Source organism: Muntiacus reevesi, chromosome 4 (genome assembly GCF_963930625.1).
Source record: "Muntiacus reevesi chromosome 4, mMunRee1.1, whole genome shotgun sequence".
Lineage (NCBI taxonomy): Eukaryota > Metazoa > Chordata > Mammalia > Artiodactyla > Cervidae > Muntiacus > Muntiacus reevesi.
In genome coordinates, this window is record NC_089252.1 from 105094756 (window position 1) to 105112232 (window position 17477).

Sequence of the window (17477 nt, forward strand, 5' to 3'; positions counted from 1 at the left end):
AGTATGTCTTATTTGCTACCAAATGTAATTAGCAGGGTACTTAGAAAGCCATAATGAACAGACCTGAGCTACAGAATATACCTTTGATAAATGGTCTTTAAAATTACGGACTTCAGTGCTGTCTGCCAATTTTAGTTCTAAAGATGTTACCTGTTGACTTGAACCCCATCTGAATGCAGGTAACTCTTCTTCTTTCACTAGAATGAAAGTTCTATTTGGTTAGGGATTTTTCTTCTTTATCCCAGTGCTTTGAACAGTGGCTACATGTAATAGGCACTGAAATAGTTATGAAAAAATGAAAAATACAGACAATTCTATTTTGTGTTTAACAGTCTTTGGATCCAAGGTGTTCAGGTAAAAGTGTTTTTGTATCCATTTGTAAGCATTTATTCAACTCTGCCTGGAAATAGGAGTGTAGGGGCATTAATACACTGGTTTGTATGAAGACCAGATCACAGGAGGACAAGATTGGAAGCAGGGAATTGCCTTCAGAAGATGTTGTGGTCCAAGTGAGATAGTAGATTGGACTAGATAATGGTGGTAGGAGTGGAGAGGTGGTTGCATTGAAGGCATATTTCAGAGACTGGGATTTGCTGGTGGGTTTGGTTGTAAAAGATGTGGGCGACTGAAGAAACAGTGAAATTTGCTGAGGATGGTTTAAGTGAGAGTAGATATGGGGGATCAAGAGTTCCATTTTGTATATAAGATTGCAATGCCTTGTAGACATCTAAGTGAAGATACTAAAGAAGCAGTTGGTTATCAGGGAGAGATCCAAACAGGAAATACATATTTGGGAGTTATCTTCATATTTAAAGCCATGAAACTGGATCAAGTCCTCCAAGAAGTGTGTGGAGAGATGCCCTAAACTCTCCAGGGAATACTAACATCCGAGGCCAGACTGAGCACAGTCAGTGAAGAACGAGGACTAAAATCATGCACGTGGTCTGAGAAGCCAGAAGAAACACGAGTGAGGTGTAAGCGAGATGCTAGGTATCCCCTATTCAACAGCAAGTACGCAAAACAAAACACAAGTAGGCGGCCGGCACGCGGCAGCCAGAACCAATCGCAGAAGCATCCGCCCAATCCACTCCCCATCCCCCGAGCAGCTCCGCCCTTCCGCCTTCCCGGGAGCCTCTGGGCCGACGCCTGGCGGCCGCCTTGTCTCTAGGCAGTCACTCGGGGGTTATCGTCTGCGCTGAGGCCAATTTTCTGGCACTGGCCAGAAACTGGAGGGGCGTCGGCGGCCGACATGACCCAGGCGGAGAAGGGAGAGGCGGAGAACGGGAAGGAGAAGGGCGGGGAGAAGGAGAAGGAGCAGCGCGGGGTGAAGCGACCCATCGTGCCCGCGCTGGTGCCGGAGTCGCTGCAGGAGGTGAGGCGGTGGGGGCGGGCCTGGGACTCGGCTTCCGGGCCGGGCGGGGGCCGCGGGGCTGGGCGAGGGGAGGAGGCTGGCGAGCGACGCGAGGCCTCGGGCCCCCACCCGGGTGGCTGGTGCTAGGGGGTCATTTCCCGTTCGCTCCGAGGGCCCTGGGCAGATGGCGCGGTCCCTGCGGCCCCACCGGTCGCCCCCAGCAACTGCAGTACGAGCCCCTTCCGGACCGTGAGACCCGGACGGGGCTGTACTTTACTGTCGTATGGTTGACGGGGCAGACTGGATGGTGTGTCGGGGCCTTCCCAGTTCCCACTCTCTAGGATTCTTCCACTTTGCGAGCAGGAGGCGGGAGGAGAAAGCTCCAGATGAGTTGGGGCAGTAGGTAGCAAGGCTTGATGTAGGTAACAAGGCCTGATGTGGGATGGCTAGTGCATTTTTGTTGATGAGTCGCTAAGTCGTGTCTGACTCTTTGCTACCCATGGACTGCAGCACACCAGGCCTCCTTGTCCTTCACCAACTCCCGGAGTCCACCCAAACCCATGTCCATGGAGTCGGATGATGCCATCCAACCATCTCATCCTCTGTCGTCCCCTTCTCCTGCTCTCAATCTTTCCCAGCATCAGGGTCTTTTCAAATGAGTCAGCTCTTCGCATCAGGTGGCCAAAGTATTGGAGTTTCAGCTTCAGCATCAGTGCCTTCAATGAATATTCAGGGTTGATTTCCTTTAGGATTGACTGGTTAGATCTTGCAGTCCAAGGGACTCTCAAGAGTCTTCTCCAGCACCATAGTTCAAAAGCATCAGTTCTTAAGTGCTCAGCTTTCTTTATGGTCCAACTCTCAAATCCTTGCATAACTACTGGAAAAACCATAGCTTTGGCTATATGGACCTTTGTTGACTAACCAAAAGTGATGTCTCTGCTTTTTAACATGCTCTCGGTTAGTCATAGGTTTTCTTCCAAGAAGCAAGCGTCTTTTAATTTCATGGTTGCAGTCACCGTCTGCAGTGATGCCCAAGAAAATAAAGTCTGTCACTGTTTCCATTTTTTTCACCATCTGTTTGCCATGAAGTGATGGGACTGGATGCCATGATCTTAGTTTTTTGAATGTTGAGTTTTAAACCATCTTTTTCACTCTCTTTCACCTTCATCAAAAGGTGCTTTAGTACCTCTTCACTTTCTGCCATTAAGGTGGTATCATCTGCATGTCTGAGTTTATTAATATCTCTCCTAGCAGTCTTGATTCCTTCTTGTGATTTATCCAGCCTGGCATGTTACATGATGTACTCTACATAAAAGTTAAATAAGCAAGGTGACAATATACAACCTTGATGTACTCCTTTCCCAATTTTAAATCAGTCTGTTGTTCCATGACTGGTTCCAACTGTTGCTTCTTGACCTGCGTATAGGTTTCTGAGCAGGCAGGTAAAGTTGTCTGGTTTTCCATCTCTTTAAGAATTTTCCACAGTTTGTTGTGATCCACACAGCCCAGAGGCTTTAGCATAGTCAATGAAGCAGAAGTAAATGTTTTTCAGAGGGAAGTATTGGACACACACAGCAGATACCTCCTCCAACCCTGACAGTTTGGGACAGTTTCTTCCATGCAGCTGACACCTATACAAAGACCTAAAAGATACTTAGGAGTTAGCAATAGGGAGTTGTGAGGGCAGGAGAACATCATGGAGGAGACCTGGGCCAAGAGATCCTAGGAAAGTGTTGGAGGTGAGAATGTCTGGAATGAAGGAATAAGAAAGAGCAAGAAATGAGAGTGGAGATCTTAAGAGGGGTGTCCTCATGAGAGTGGTATAAAGCAGAGCCTGGCCTCTTCTGAAGGGGAACTTTGGAAGAGCTAGCCAGACTCCGAGCTGCATGATCAACTCTTTTAATCCTCATGGTAGCTCTCTGAGGTAGGAACTTCAGTCAGAGCCAAGAAGTGGCAATGTCTAAATTTGAAGCCATATCTGTGAATCCAGAGCCTGGGCCCTTAACCACTGTTGGAATATTTGCCTAACATCAATCAGTTATGTAGCACCTTTGGTTTTTCCGTATCCTCTGTGGCACCTCTATTGTTATTTGCTGAATGCCTTTTTTTTTCCTTCTGACTCTTCTTAAGCAGTAATGTTCAGGAAATGATATGTAGGGCTCACTAGCTAGTTATTTTCTAATATGTTAAAATAAATATGTAATTATTAAAAAGTCCTGTCCAGACTTTGGAAAACTGTGTTTACTACCCCAGAGCTTCCCAATCAGTGTCCTGCAGCCTGTGTACCATTGATGGGGTACAGGTGTCCCTGACGGCAGGCTTCCCAGGTAACTCATTGGTAAAGAGTCCACCTGCCAAGCAGGAGACGCAGGTTTGATCCCTGGGTCTGGAAGATCCCCCGGAGAAGGAAATGGCAACCCACCCCAGTATTCTTGCCTGGGAAATCCCATGGACAGAAGAGCCTGGGGGACTGTGATCCATGGGGTTGCGGAAGAGTCAGACACGACTTAGCAACTCAACCATCACCACCCTGTCCCGGATGGCAAGCAGCCTCGTCGGTTTAACTCAGTCTCCTAGATATATGTTGTCTGCCATAACACACAAAAGCTTGAGGAGTCTGCTGAATAGTACCAGGCCTTGTGAGAATGGTGCCATCACCATTCAACAGATAACCTCTGTGCCATGCCCTGGGCATAGAGTAGTGAACGAGACAGTAACAGTCCCCTCTTACATGAAGGTTTTGTCTTCTGGGAGAGCAGACAGTAAATCATTGTAAGAACGACAAGTGTCATGAAAAGGAGGCGTGCCATAAGATTTTATTACAGCAGGACAAACACATGTGGTCTAATGACATTTAACTTAAGACCTGAAGGGAAGAGTACAAATTAAAAGGGAGAAAAAACATTGCAGACAAAGGGAAGTGCCTTTGTGCAGGCCTGAAGGTCAGCCCTGTAAGCTAAGAAATCAGGAGACATCTGGATTCGGAAGACCAAAGAGACTGAAAAGGAAGTAGTTCTAGAGTAAAGCTAGAGAAATAGGTAGGGTCCTGATCTTGGAGGTTCTGAACTGTATCTTATCAACAAGTTACAGAAATGCTTTAAAAGGGGGCATGCCAGGAAGACACAACTATAGCCATCGGGTGGAACAGAGTAGGTGCTGGTTGAGGAGTCATGCTGGAAAGGCCACTCTCAACAGGCATCTGTTTGTCAAAAGGATTGTTGAAGTCCCTTTGAGTCCCCCGCTGAGTCCCTCAGCATGTTTCCATGGTAAAGGTTCCCAGTCATTCAGGTTATATTCTCCCTTGAGAACTATGGATCTAAAAGCCCAGTGTCTCGATTTGTGCTTTGTCAATCCTTGTTGACTGTCTCCCAAGTACGGGTGGTGAAAGGCAGACATACAAGGTAGAATTGTGAACTCTGGCTTTTTAACTCCAAACTCTTACCAGATTAGGTAAATAGCACAGAGTCAATAAGGGTAAAGTATTTAAAAAACAGTGACCAAAATACAGTTTATGCTCATTCTCGAAAATGGTTCCTGTTTTGAGCCTTACTTTCCAGCATTAGAAAACAGTGATTCTGTTCTAATACTACATTTCTTCCCTCACCTACTTAGCCAATGTTGTCACATCTGAGCGATGATATTGATCACCTCAGGAGCTTTTGTAAATTGTAGATTCCTAGGCTGTCTCTCCCAGAAGATTCTGAATCAGAAAGTTTGTAGTGAAGCCTTAGGGTCTTTTTAATAAGGATCTTTAGGTGTTCAGATTTAGGAAACCCAGCACTTCATGAGTCATAGTATTCCCCACACTCTTATTCCTTATTTAACTGTCTTCTTTAGTAAATAGAAGGCTCTCTAGTGGGTGGGACCTTGTGCTTGTCACCATTATACCTGTAGTGCTTGGCACAGAAACACCCCCAAATCATAGCTTGATTTGCACTGGGTACTTAGGATTTCATTCATTTAAACAAAGATTTGTTGACCTATGTGCCATGAGTCAGATCCTCGAAACACAGATACAAAATGAGTTTGCATTCAGGTGGACTCTCAGAGAGCTCCTTTTCCTGAATTATTTTGATCCCTTTGAGTCTGATAGTCATTACAGGAAGCTAACTTCTTAGTCTAGTCTGTTCCCATCTATGTTACTTACTAAAGTCACACTCCCATGTTTTATATTTACAGCAAATCCAGAGCAACTTCATCGTTGTCATACATCCAGGTTCCACAACTCTGAGGATTGGTCGAGCCACAGACACACTTCCTGCCAGCATTCCTCACGTCATTGCACGAAGACACAAACAACAAGGGCAGCCGCTGTACAAGGACAGCTGGCTCCTAAGAGAGGGACTGAATGTAAGTCCGAGTGGAGGGCTCAGAGGGAATGCCCTGGCAGTCAGTGGTTAAGACTCTGCTTTTGCTGCCAAGGGGCCAGGTTCAGTCCCTGGTCAGGGAACTAAGATCCCACAAGTCACGCTGTGTGGACAAAACAGAACACCACACACACACGAAATGTCGGACCCGGAGAGAAAGTCCAAGGTTGTCTCCTTGGGAGGGCTTAGATATTCAGTGTATTCAGTCATATTCTTGAACAACATCTTCATAGCTTTAATGTATCTTAAAATAATGACATTGTTCAGGGTTACAAATACAGTTTTTTATCAGAGCTAACAATTTTAGATTGTACAAAAATAATTGTAACAGAAGAAAACTATTTTTTATAACCCATCAGGATGAATTGGGTATTGATGAAGCTGATTTTTAGTGGAGAATACAGAATTGTCACTTTCTTAAAATGATGCATCCAGGTGTCTGTTAACTGACTGCCGTATTTTCTCTTCCAGATATTTAGAGTTTATACTGAGCCTATGTTTTCAGTCTGTAGCAAATTGAATTGCTCCAATAAGCACTTGTTATAATCTTAAGTTAAATCATAATTTAAAGGCAAAAATAGTATGTCCTTGGGGTAAGCATTTACTTAGGATGCAGTAAGTGTCCTATTGTGCAGGTGATAATTAACAGGAAAATTTTTCATGATAGATATTAAATATGTATATTACATTATAATTCACTTTTAAGCTTTAAATCAAGGGTAGTTTTAGGAACTTGCAGTTTCTATAATTCTGATAGTAGGTCTTAGGGTTTCATTTTCTAGCATAACTAGTAAACCATCCTTAGGTCCATTTCTAAGCTTAACTATAACTTGACAATGTAAGGGTTTAAAATCACTTATATCTTTGGATCTTCTAATTCTGTCTTAGGGACTAAATCTCGGGAGTTAAGATAGAAATAAAATAATCTTTTCAAAAGTATTTATGGGATGTTCTTTGCAATATCACAATAACTTGAATACTCCTTAACTAAGTGAAGTGACACATGTAGGAAAAAATATTGCTATAAAATTGTAAGCATGAAAATTATATCGATATATGGAAGAGTTTTGAAATACTTGGTAAGTTTAAAGTAGCTATGCTCTGATATTAAGTCAGAAGTCCCTAGAGGTTATAGATATTTGCAACAGTTGGTTTATGGTGATGGTGCTTTTCTGATTTTTTTTTTATTTAAATGATAAAAGTAGATTAAATTAGTATTTTGTCATTACTTTCTCTTTTTCACTAAATCATTTATACTGTTCAACACTGTTTCTTTTCTGCCAGAAACCTGAAAGTAATGAACAAAGGCAAAATGGCCTTAAAATGGTGGATCAAGCAATATGGTCTAAAAAGATGTCAAATGGTACAAGACGGATTCCTGTGTCCCCTGAGCAGGTTGGGTCTCAGCTCTTTCTTCAGATTCATTCCTTGACCACTGCTATTATGTCATAGCCATTCGTGTGCACTCCCTATTTCATTATGCAAATTATTAAAGATGGGATTTTCTTTAAAAAGGAAAGAAAACCATTTATAACCACCTGCAGAATACCTGAATTGGTGTTACAAATGTCTGGGCAAGCCAAACAATCTGTAAGGTAGTGTTTCTTATGTCAAGTTGATGAAAATTTGGTTTACGTGAGAGTGTTAAGTGTGTGATTCCAGCATCTTGATGCGAAGCTGTATTCTTACTACGTTTGTCCTTTTAGTGTAATAGACCAGTATTGCTGGGGATGGACACAAGTCTTTATGGCCAAAAAGTCCCTTCAGTTTTTATGTAAAAATAAAAGACAAATTTTTCATTTTTACCAAGAACTTTATTGAACATGTTCACTGTTTTGTTCCGCTGCCTTCTACCGTTTTTCAGACAACTTCATAATTCTGTCTTCCCAAAACTTTTTATCTTTTTGAGCAAAAAACTGTTGCAAGTGCCTTTTACAGACTTCCAGGGATCTGAAATTTTTTCCACTAAAAATTTTGTAAATAAATGGAAATCTAAAGGTGCGGTGACTGGTGAAAACAGCAGATGAATCAGAAATTCCCATCCAAGCTATAGTAGTGTTTCCATATAGAAAAACATGTGGTCTTACATTATCCTGATGGAAGATTATGCATTTTCTGTTGCCTAATTCTGGATGCTTTTCAACAAGTGCTTCTTTCAGTTGGTCTAATTGGGAGCAGTATTTGTTGGAATGAATTATTTGGTTTTCCAGGAGGTCATAATATAGGACTCCCTTTCAATCCCACATCAAAACAATTAACATAACCAAGCTGGTACAAATGTTACTCATTGCTCAATTGGAATATTTTCAGTATGTTGGCTCTCTCCCTCATGGTATAATGTTGATTATTCTCCAGTAATATCTCGACTTAATCCCTGTCAACTTCCACTGGTCTACTGGACCAGGGAGCATTGTCCAGTGAGAAATCTCCAGTGTGAAACTTTGCAAACCACTTTTAACACATTCAATAAGTCACAGCACCTTCTCCATATTACTGCACGTATCTTTCTTTGCATTTCAGTTGCATTTTTACCTTTTTTGAAATAACAAAGCATACTATGCAGAAAACGTTGCCCTTTTTTTTCCATCATCAATATTAGGATGGCTACACAAAAATTCACCCATTTTGACAAGTTTTTGTTTTAAATGCACACTGATGTTATAGCTATCACAACATATTCTAACAATTGTTTTGAATAAAGTTAAAGACAGCGAACTGCTACTTGAGCCATCTTACAGAAAAAAACAAATGAACTGTTTGGTTAACCCAATATATAAATCTTTATTCAAGTTTCAGCAGAGTGCAATATTCATTTTAGACTGGCTGTAAATCACAGCCTAAGTGTTAACATGACAGGAAAAATCAAGGTTGTGGAAAAGGGTGGGAGAATCCACTTGTGACCAATCCCTATTTTGTCACCTATCGGATTCATGATTAAAATCTGCCACTGTATCTACTCTGAGAGAGAGGAGAAGAGGGCAGCCCCTTTTTTTCTTGCATAGACTCAGAGAATTTTCTGATGTTCCTTTGTTTCAGGCACGTTCCTACAACAAGCAGATGCGACCTGCTATTTTAGATCACTGCTCTGGAAATAAGTGGACAAACACATCTCATCACCCTGAGTTTTTGGTGGGAGAAGAGGTTAGAGACTTGTTTACAATGAGAGGGAAGAAGCAAACCCAGGTCCTGTTTGTAAAATCATGTGCTCTGCCACCCAGTTCTCGTCATTTCCAAGCATTCTGTAATCTTGCCCCGAGGAACAGATATTCACACTGGCCCCTGAGATAGTAGACACTCCACTCTCAACGTGAGAACAGTCAGCAAATGTTAATGATCACTTCTGGCCTTTGGTTTTTGAATGTGAATCTGGGAAACCCTGAGAGAAGAGTTCTAACAATGTATTCATCTCCCCATCGTTTCCAGGCCCTGTACGTTAATCCTTTGGACTGTTACAATATTCACTGGCCTATCAGAAGAGGTCAGTTAAATATTCACCCAGGACCTGGGGGCTCTCTCACAGCTGTTCTGGCCGATATTGAAGTAATATGGTCTCATGCAATACAAAAATACTTGGAAATCCCACTGAAAGATTTAAAGGTAAACTGAAATTCCCAGTTACTGGATTGTCTTTAAAGGTTCTTGGTCAATAAAAGTACACTGCACTCAGTTCTTTGTAAGACGGTGTCCTTGAAGTCTTCTCCACTTTAAGGTGTTAAGGATATCTTTTTTTCCTTTACTAAATTCCCCTCTGGTGTTTTAGTTTTTTTTCCCTCATTTTGTTTGGTTCTTGGTATTTCTATTGCTCTGCAATCAGCAAACTTGCTCGAGTTTATACCTTCTCTCTGGACCTTTTTCGGACACATCACTTGTCTTATTTTTCATTTCACAAGTTTTAAATAATTCAAAAGGAAAAAAAAGTCCACAAAACTTAAACTTTTTTTTTTTTTTTAATAAAACCTAAAAGATAGCAGAGAGCTTTGAGCTTTTACTTTGGGCCTCTAGCCATTGCTGCTGCTGCTTTAGAGAGAATCCTCTCTGAGGACAGGTGTGGTGAAATTTGTTTTCACCTGACTTGAATATTAACCATTTTATCTTTTTCTCCTTTGTTCTTCTTTTTAGTATTATAGATGTATCTTGTTAATTCCTGATATCTATAATAAACAGCATGTGAAAGAATTAGTGAATATGATCCTAATGAAGATGGGTTTTTCAGGTACGTCTGTTATTCCAGGGAAACCTGCCTGAAATGAGATTGTTTTGTTTTTTCCTGACACAGTTGATTTAATTCACTGCTTCACTGAAATGCTTATTCTGGGAGGGTCAGTGATGCTTGTCTGGGGGTTCGAAGACTTAATTAATATTTGTTACAGGATCTCCCCTGCTCCCCAGCTGATCATCCCTCTGCCTTCTGTTTTTCAGGGATCGTGGTCCATCAGGAGTCTGTGTGCGCCACCTTTGGAAGTGGCTTAAGCAGCACGTGCATCGTGGATGTCGGAGACCAGAAGACAAGTGTGTGCTGCGTGGAAGATGGGGTCTCTCATCGGAACACTCGGTATTCTCTGCTTCCTCTTCCTTCACAGCCTATTCGACTAAAAGCATCTTGAGTTAGAAGTTTTTTTAAGGAATTATATATTCACTTTTCTTTTTTTTTTTTTAAGTGAAGCCAGCGAGATTGTGGAAGTGCAAATTTGAACAAGGCTATAAGCTGGTGATTTTACCCTTCCCACTGGAACCCTCTAATATGAGCCCAGGCTTCCCGGGTGGCTCAGTGGTAAAGAACCTGCCTGCCAATGCAGGAGACGCAGGTTAAGTTCCTGGGTCAGGAAGATCCCCTGGTGAAGGAAGTAGCAACCCACTCCAGTTTTGTTGGCTGGGGAGCCCCATGGACAGAGGAGCCTGGCAGGCCATAGGCCATGGGATCGCAGAGAGTTGGCACACGACTTAAGTACTAAAAACAGCAACAGTGTGAGCTCACATCACTGGGGTCATGAAAGCCCTGGTGTGTGCTGTGTGCTTTTCCCCAGGAGAAGTGTGTGTGTTAGCTCCGTGTCTTTCACTGGTGTGGCAATCACACTCACAGCAAAGCTCTATATAGGCAAGTCATTTAGGAGACAGTAGGTTTTTAGGTCTAAATACTCTAGCTAGCATTTTGAGTATTTGCTTTTCTCTCTCTCTCTCTCTGTTTTTTTTTTTGGCCACACCGTATAGCTTGTGGGATCTCAGTCCCCTGACCAGGGATTGAACCTAGGCCACAGCAGTGAAAGCTCAGAATCCTAACCACTAGGCCACCAGGGTCTCCTGAGTATTTGCTTTTCTTGTCAAATTATTTTTGATGAGTGAGGAGTAGCTTTGTGGTGGTCCAGTCCGTTCAGTACATCATCACTGATAGAAGAATTAATAAGTAACTAGCCGGAGCAGGTTTGCAGCTGGCTTATCTGAGACAAGCCCAGCACAGGTGAGCGTGTCAGGCAGTGCGTATAACCAGTTCTCTGCAGCTTTTTGTGCTTCCGGGATGGCTTCTTCAGGATGATTTTATTCTTCCTGTCATTCACATAGGTAGTTTGACTTTTAAGGCATAGAAACAAACTTAAAAGAGGGTCTAAGCAGTCATTGAGAAAAGTTAAGCTGTTACCTCCTAGGTTACAGTGCATTGTCAAACCCTGATTAAGTTGTTTGAGCTCTTCTATTTGTATTACGTGATGCCATTGCTTCTTGAAATATAGAGAGAACACTGGACCCCAGGTCTTCTGCCACTGAAACAACACAGCAGTGATCCTTCCAGATGGTGGAAGTGTTCAGTTAGTGGCTAGTATCCTCTGAGTTTTTCTCCCACAAGAGAGATTTGTCTTATGATGTTATTCCCTGCCATCTCTATTATTGCCGGTAAGCATAAATAGGCAAACAACTGTCATATGCTTTACATATGAACTTGGCAATGAGCTGGACTTAATGTGTATTCTGTCTCTTGGATTTTTTGCAAGTAGCATTTTTGACTTCTCGATGCTTACCACTGGTTTTTTTCCTAGTTTCCTTTCTCTCCGTTACATCCATTCTGCCCTTTCATTCTTTACCTTATCCTTAAAACATTTCTTGAAACTTGCTATTTTGCTGTGCCTAATTGAGTTTTTGGAACACCCTTTGCATCTTTTTAGTTGCCCTTTTCTCTTAACTCTAGGCTCTGTCTGGCATATGGTGGATCTGATGTGTCAAGATGCTTTTACTGGCTGATGCAACGAGCTGGTTTCCCTTACAGAGAATGCCAGTTGACAAATAAAATGGATTGCCTTCTTCTGCAGCACCTTAAAGAAACCTTTTGTCATTTGGATCAGGTGGGGGCAAAATCAAAATTGCTGATTATTTTTGTTTTCAGGAAAAATTCTAGATATTTAAGGATAATTAAAAAATTAACAGTACTATGCTACCCATTCAACCCAAGTTGATAAAACCTTGAGGCTGAAGCTATTAAGAAGTGAGAGATTTTTGGTAAGATCAGACCCGTACAGAAGTATCTCATACTCAGGAAAACACAGCTAGTTTTTTTTAAGAGAGTAGATTTCTCTCTTAGGATCTATGATCATTCTAAGGATAAAGATTAACCTGTAGTTGTAATGAATGCTGGTGCTGGCTGCTGCTAAGTTGCTTCAGTCTTGTCCGACTCTGTGCGACCCCATAGACGGCAGCCCACCAGGCTTCTCTGTCCCTGGAATTCTCCAGGCAAGAACACCAGAGTGGGTTGCCATTTCCTTCTCCAAGATGTAATGAATAGTAGCGGGTAGATACATAGGTCAGACAGTTAATAAAATGGAATCATTTGAAGCGCTTTCTTACTGCTCTGAACAGTCAGCATTTAATCATTGCTGTATATGAATTGCTACCTTTTTATACTGTTCGTTTTAGACTTTTTTTAAAAAACCTTGTTCAAGTAATAAAATTCTGAGTAAAAATTTTTTTTGAGAAATGTAGAACAGGGTAACATTTCCCAGTTATTGAGGGAATTTGCTTGTTGCCTTGGACATTGTTTGTATTCGTGTATATTGATAATGAAAGAACCCAGAAATTCAGATGGTGGCAATTTCAGAAATGTTGAAAGAGAAACAAGGTCCAGTTGAAGTCCTGTTTTTTAAGTTTCAGTGGGAGTGGTGGAAAGTTGTAGGGCAACTTTCACCCACGTAAAAGTTCGTGGGTGAGATTTAGACCGCAGAGAGACTTGTCATTTGTAGAGTTTGCGTGCACTTTTCCTGATCCACTGACAGCATCTTTCCCCAAATTCAGGACATCTCTGGGCTTCAAGACCATGAGTTTCAGATTCGACATCCAGATTCCCCTGCCCTTCTTTACCAGTTTCGATTGGGAGATGAAAAACTCCAGGTAACGTATGGGTGTGTATTTCCCATGGGTAGAAAGAAAGGCAGCCAAATTCAGTCAGACTGAGAGAATGTGTATTTGCTGGAAACTTCATGAAGTCAGAATACCAACTGGATGTAAATTAGCTGCTAGCCCAGCATTTAAACCACTGCTAGAGTATAGATTAGAAGAGAGCTGAGCCATCTTTTTAATTAGCCACTATGTGAGGAGTTGCTATTTAGAGAGAGGCATCATTCTAGGAATTATAAAGTAGTTTACTAGGCACTTATTTTGCATTCACTTTGAGATTTCTCTCTCAGGTGTTGTATCACCCATTCAGTTTAATGATGGAGCCCATTACACACTGAAGAAATAATGCTCCTTCCAAAAGAGAATGCTTACTCAGTCTGACTTACAGGATCTGACCTGCCAGTTTCGCTTTTGGAAGGACACAATGTTTTTAACGGGTCAGTTTTTTCAGGAGGCAGCAGCCTTGATTGGTCATTCTTTTCCTTCCCTGCACAGGCTCCAATGGCTTTGTTTTATCCAGCAACTTTTGGAATCGTTGGACAGAAAATGACAACTTTACAGCACAGATCCCAAGGTGACCCTGAGGATCCTCATGATGAACAATACCTGCTGGCCACGCAGAGCAAGCAGGAACAGGTCTGTGGTAGTTCGGGGTGAGAGCAGATAGTTCTGTGCCTGAGAGAGAAGTTTGCCCACACTTAATGGATCGTTGCAATGACTGCAGTCTGACAGTATGCTAAAGCTGATACTATTTTTAGAACCATAGATGAAGTCTACATTTAAAATCCAGATGGCAGATTTCTTTGTTCAGCAAACATCTATTTTCAGAATACTACTCCACACATGTAAAAGTTAATTTAATCATGATGCTTCCCTTTTGGTGTGTATTATTTCTGCACTTTTCCTACTTTTGGGTATTTTTCCAGTAGTATTTTCAGTAAAATCTCACCTATTTTTTTTTTCTCACCTGTTTTTAAATTATCACATGAAAGGTGGGTAGACACAGGCAAGGAACTGAATTCCTTTGTCCAGAGCTGATCCTAGTTGTAGGATGTCTGCTGCAGGGGCACAGATTAAAGCTTTTATCTGCCAGTGAAACAGCAGCTCATGATGGAGAGAAGAAGACTGTAAACCTGCTCTGATCTTTGTTCCTGTCGCAAAGCTGAGCATGAGGTTGCTTAGATAAGGTCTGAAAATGAGGACCCATGACAGCCACTGGCCCAAGAATTCCACGAAATAACTATACTCAAAAGCTCATGGGGGAATAGTTCATCAACATCAACATGTCAGTCTTAAAATCCAGCCAATATTAGGAAAGTTCTGTGGTCTGCCCTGCCAGCCTGGGGTTGCTTTGGTTTTGTTAACATGTCCTCATCTTCTGCATACCGCCCCACCCAGGTACCCAGGGGCGGGGACTGGGTGCTAGGTTGTATGCTGTGGGGTGTGTCCTGTCTGTAACACAGGGACAGGCCTTTGTTTTATAGAGCGTCCAGCAGTGTGGTGGGGAGGGACATCCGGCTGGAGAACACTGACCACTGTCATAGTCAGACCATCCATTCGACTCTCCTTTTGATTGATTTAAAGTCTGCGAAGGCTACTGCTGACCGGAAGTCTGCATCCAAACCCATTGGATTCGAAGGGGACCTTCGTGGCCAGTCCTCTGACCTTCCAGAAAGACTGCATTCCCAGGAGGTGGATCTGGGACCCTCCCAAGGAGACTGTTTGATGGCTGGCAATGATTCTGAGGAGGCTCTCACTGCACTGATGTCCAGGAAGACTGCCATCTCGCTGTTTGAAGGGAAAGCCCTGGGACTGGATAAAGCCATCCTCCACAGCATAGACTGCTGTTGTAAGCACATCTGGGGAGCCGGGAGAGAGCAGTTCCAGGGGTCAGGCTAGGGTGTGGTTTTATCTTGCAGCATGTTCATTCAAAAACTGTCGAGGACCTACTTTGTGCTGACATTGTCAGGTATTAGAATCTGATTCCTGGCCTTCTTGAACATAGAGCCAAGTGCCAAAGGCCAAAACCAGTCAGATTACCGCATAAAGGCATTCTCGGTAGATGAAGAAGGCTGTGTATAGGCCAGTGTGACTAGGAAGCAGGGTGAGGCTGTGGAAGGGGTGGGTGCACACCACACTGGACTTAGTAGGCCCCCGTAGAGATTGAGGTCCTAATCCTGCTAGTAGCAGGGTTGTGGGGCGGGGCATGTGTGGGGACAGCAGCCTGCTCACATTTTGTGCTTTGCAAGGTTCCTCTGGCTGCCTTGGAGCATTGTCGAAGATAGGCTGGGGAGAGCGCTTTGAGGGGCTCCTGCCATTACCAAGCAATGGATGGTGGTGGCTTGGCCTCGGGTGGTGGTAGATACGGAGAAAAAGCGTGAAAGGGATTTCACTGTCTTTTCAGCATCTGATGAAACCAAAAAGAAGATGTACAGCTCCATCCTGGTGGTGGGAGGTGGTTTGATGTTTCATAAAGCCCAAGAATTTCTGCAGCACAGAATTCTCAATAAAATGCCACCTTCATTCAGGCGAATTATTGAAAATGTGGATGTGATCACAAGGCCCAAGGTATGTTGTATATGGTGCAGGTCAGACTCTTTTCCAGTGAAACAGCATTATTTGTAGTTGTATGTGGACAGAGAAAATCCTGGGAGGCATGAGTCTCTGTGTAGGGAGTTCTCGAGGGCTTGGGGCAAGTAGAAAAATTACTTTCAGCAGGTCACACAGATGTGGAAGGAGCTATGGACTCAGGGACTGGATTACTGGCTTTCAGTCCCTGCCATGTCCTCCAGATTAGCATGACCGACTTCTGACGTTGTCAAAGGATGGAGTGGGCAAGGAGAAGACTGACTGTTCTCACACTGTCAACTAGAACAAGTCCATTTTCATCTCTTTCATATTGAGAATCTCCTGCTGGTTCCTAGACCGGGTGATCTTCAAGGATCTTTTTGGTTTGAACTATCATGGAAACCATAAACACAGCAATTTAGAAACAGATTGTGTCTGTATTTTATCATTCTCACTGACAATTCCAGGGAATATTTCTGTTTAATTTTCATTCAGAGGGAGAGGTTATGGGATATATTTATTGCACTCAAGTTTCAAAATAAGTTATTTCCTTGGAAATGGTCTGGCCTGTAGCAACTGTTCGTGGAATAATAGTAAGTAGTGAATAATAGCATCTTCAGTAATAAAAACTGAAAAATTTTCTTGTGAATTGAAATAGAAAATGTCTATGGTTAGTTAATAGGTCCTGCATGAGTCTGCCCCTAAATTCCAGTAAATGATTAAGTGTATGTCTTGTCTGGTTTCATTGAAATATCTTTGCCATTTCTTTTCTAGGACATGGATCCCCGGCTGATTGCCTGGAAAGGAGGGGCAGTGTTGGCTTGCTTGGATACCACACAGGAACTGTGGATTTATCAGAGAGAGTGGCAGCGCTTTGGCGTCCGCATGCTACGAGAGCGGGCTGCTTTTGTGTGGTGAAATGGACAGAAAAGTCGCTGTTGAAAACCAACACAAACCTTGTGGTATAAAAGACTTAGTATAATTTATTGACTTAGGTGCTTTTAAGTTTCATGAAAATGAATTTTAATTTTTTTGTTGTTGAACACATTACACTGGTGTAAAAAATATGCTGCCTTTGTAGTCAGGACATTTGAGAATAAATATGAACTTAGTCTTCCGTGGTGAATTCTCCTGTTCTTCCTCGGGGTCTCAGACTCCTGATGATGTCCATTGCGGCAGCAGAGTCGTTCTCAGGTGGTGAAGCCCTTCCTTTAGGTTGACTTCTGAGGGTTAGGCAGTCTCACGTACCCATGGGGGCGGGTGTGTGACTGTGTACGTGAATCGTGAGAAATGTCTGGTTACACATTTCCCCTCTTGTCTAGTATAGCATAAACGTATGTCATGACTTGTGTATGCTGCTAAAATTCCTTAGGGAAAAAAAAAGTTGTTTTTTGTTGTTGTTGTTGTTTTGTTTAATTTTTAAAATTTTCTCTTGGATTACAAAAATTAGCGGGGCCCATTCAGGCCTAGATTTCCAGAAGCAAAGATTTAAGGTCGGGTTGGTTGGCTTTTGTTACCCATATGATCTGGGGTGGGCTTGGGAAAGGAAACCAGTCACTGTTTGACCAAAACAGAATAGAAACAGAAAAGGAAAACTCATTTTCTTCCTAAAGCCAAACAAATGGTTTATGTATAATTTACACAAGGTACCTGTCAGAATTACTAACTTAATCATTAGCTCCCCAGTTTTCCTTTACCTGAAAAACAGTGAACGTTCTCAGAGTACTTCTCGTCCAGTATGATCTCTAGAACCGGGGCTGGAGGTGGGACTGGCAGAAGGACGAAAGTAGGTGAAGGTAAGAAATTCAGGCAAGTGG

At 42.5% G+C, this 17477-nt stretch overlaps 1 protein-coding gene across 2 annotated transcripts; it reads left to right on the forward strand.

The window, feature by feature from the left end:
* The first annotated feature begins 1138 nt into the window (after window positions 1-1138).
* ACTR8 (actin related protein 8) lies at window positions 1139-16781 on the forward strand. 2 transcript variants are annotated; one of them, XM_065933480.1, is made up of 13 exons: window positions 1139-1372; window positions 5531-5701; window positions 7003-7113; window positions 8755-8859; window positions 9142-9315; window positions 9838-9931; window positions 10138-10270; window positions 11894-12047; window positions 12991-13086; window positions 13588-13728; window positions 14677-14941; window positions 15497-15660; window positions 16435-16781. In XM_065933480.1, exons 1-13 carry the CDS (start codon window positions 1250-1252, stop codon window positions 16576-16578), a joined length of 1875 nt encoding a protein of 624 aa, XP_065789552.1. In that variant the 5' UTR covers window positions 1139-1249; the 3' UTR covers window positions 16579-16781. The 2 variants fall into 2 exon arrangements, with proteins under 2 accessions (XP_065789552.1, XP_065789553.1); XM_065933481.1 differs by having other exon boundaries at window positions 11972-12047.
* The last annotated feature ends 696 nt before the right edge of the window (window positions 16782-17477 follow it).

What these genes read in the sequence shown, in the direction of transcription:
- ACTR8 (XM_065933480.1), top strand. Translation starts at nt 1,250, where the DNA reads ATGACCCAGGCGGAGAAGGGAGAGGCGGAGAACGGGAAGGAGAAGGGC. An exon ending in AATGAAGATGGGTTTTTCAG is followed by an intron (nt 9,932 to 10,137) that starts GTACGTCTGTTA and finishes TCTGTTTTTCAG; the next exon opens with GGATCGTGGTCCATCAGGAG. An exon ending in GTCTCTCATCGGAACACTCG is followed by an intron (nt 10,271 to 11,893) that starts GTATTCTCTGCT and finishes TCTTAACTCTAG; the next exon opens with GCTCTGTCTGGCATATGGTG.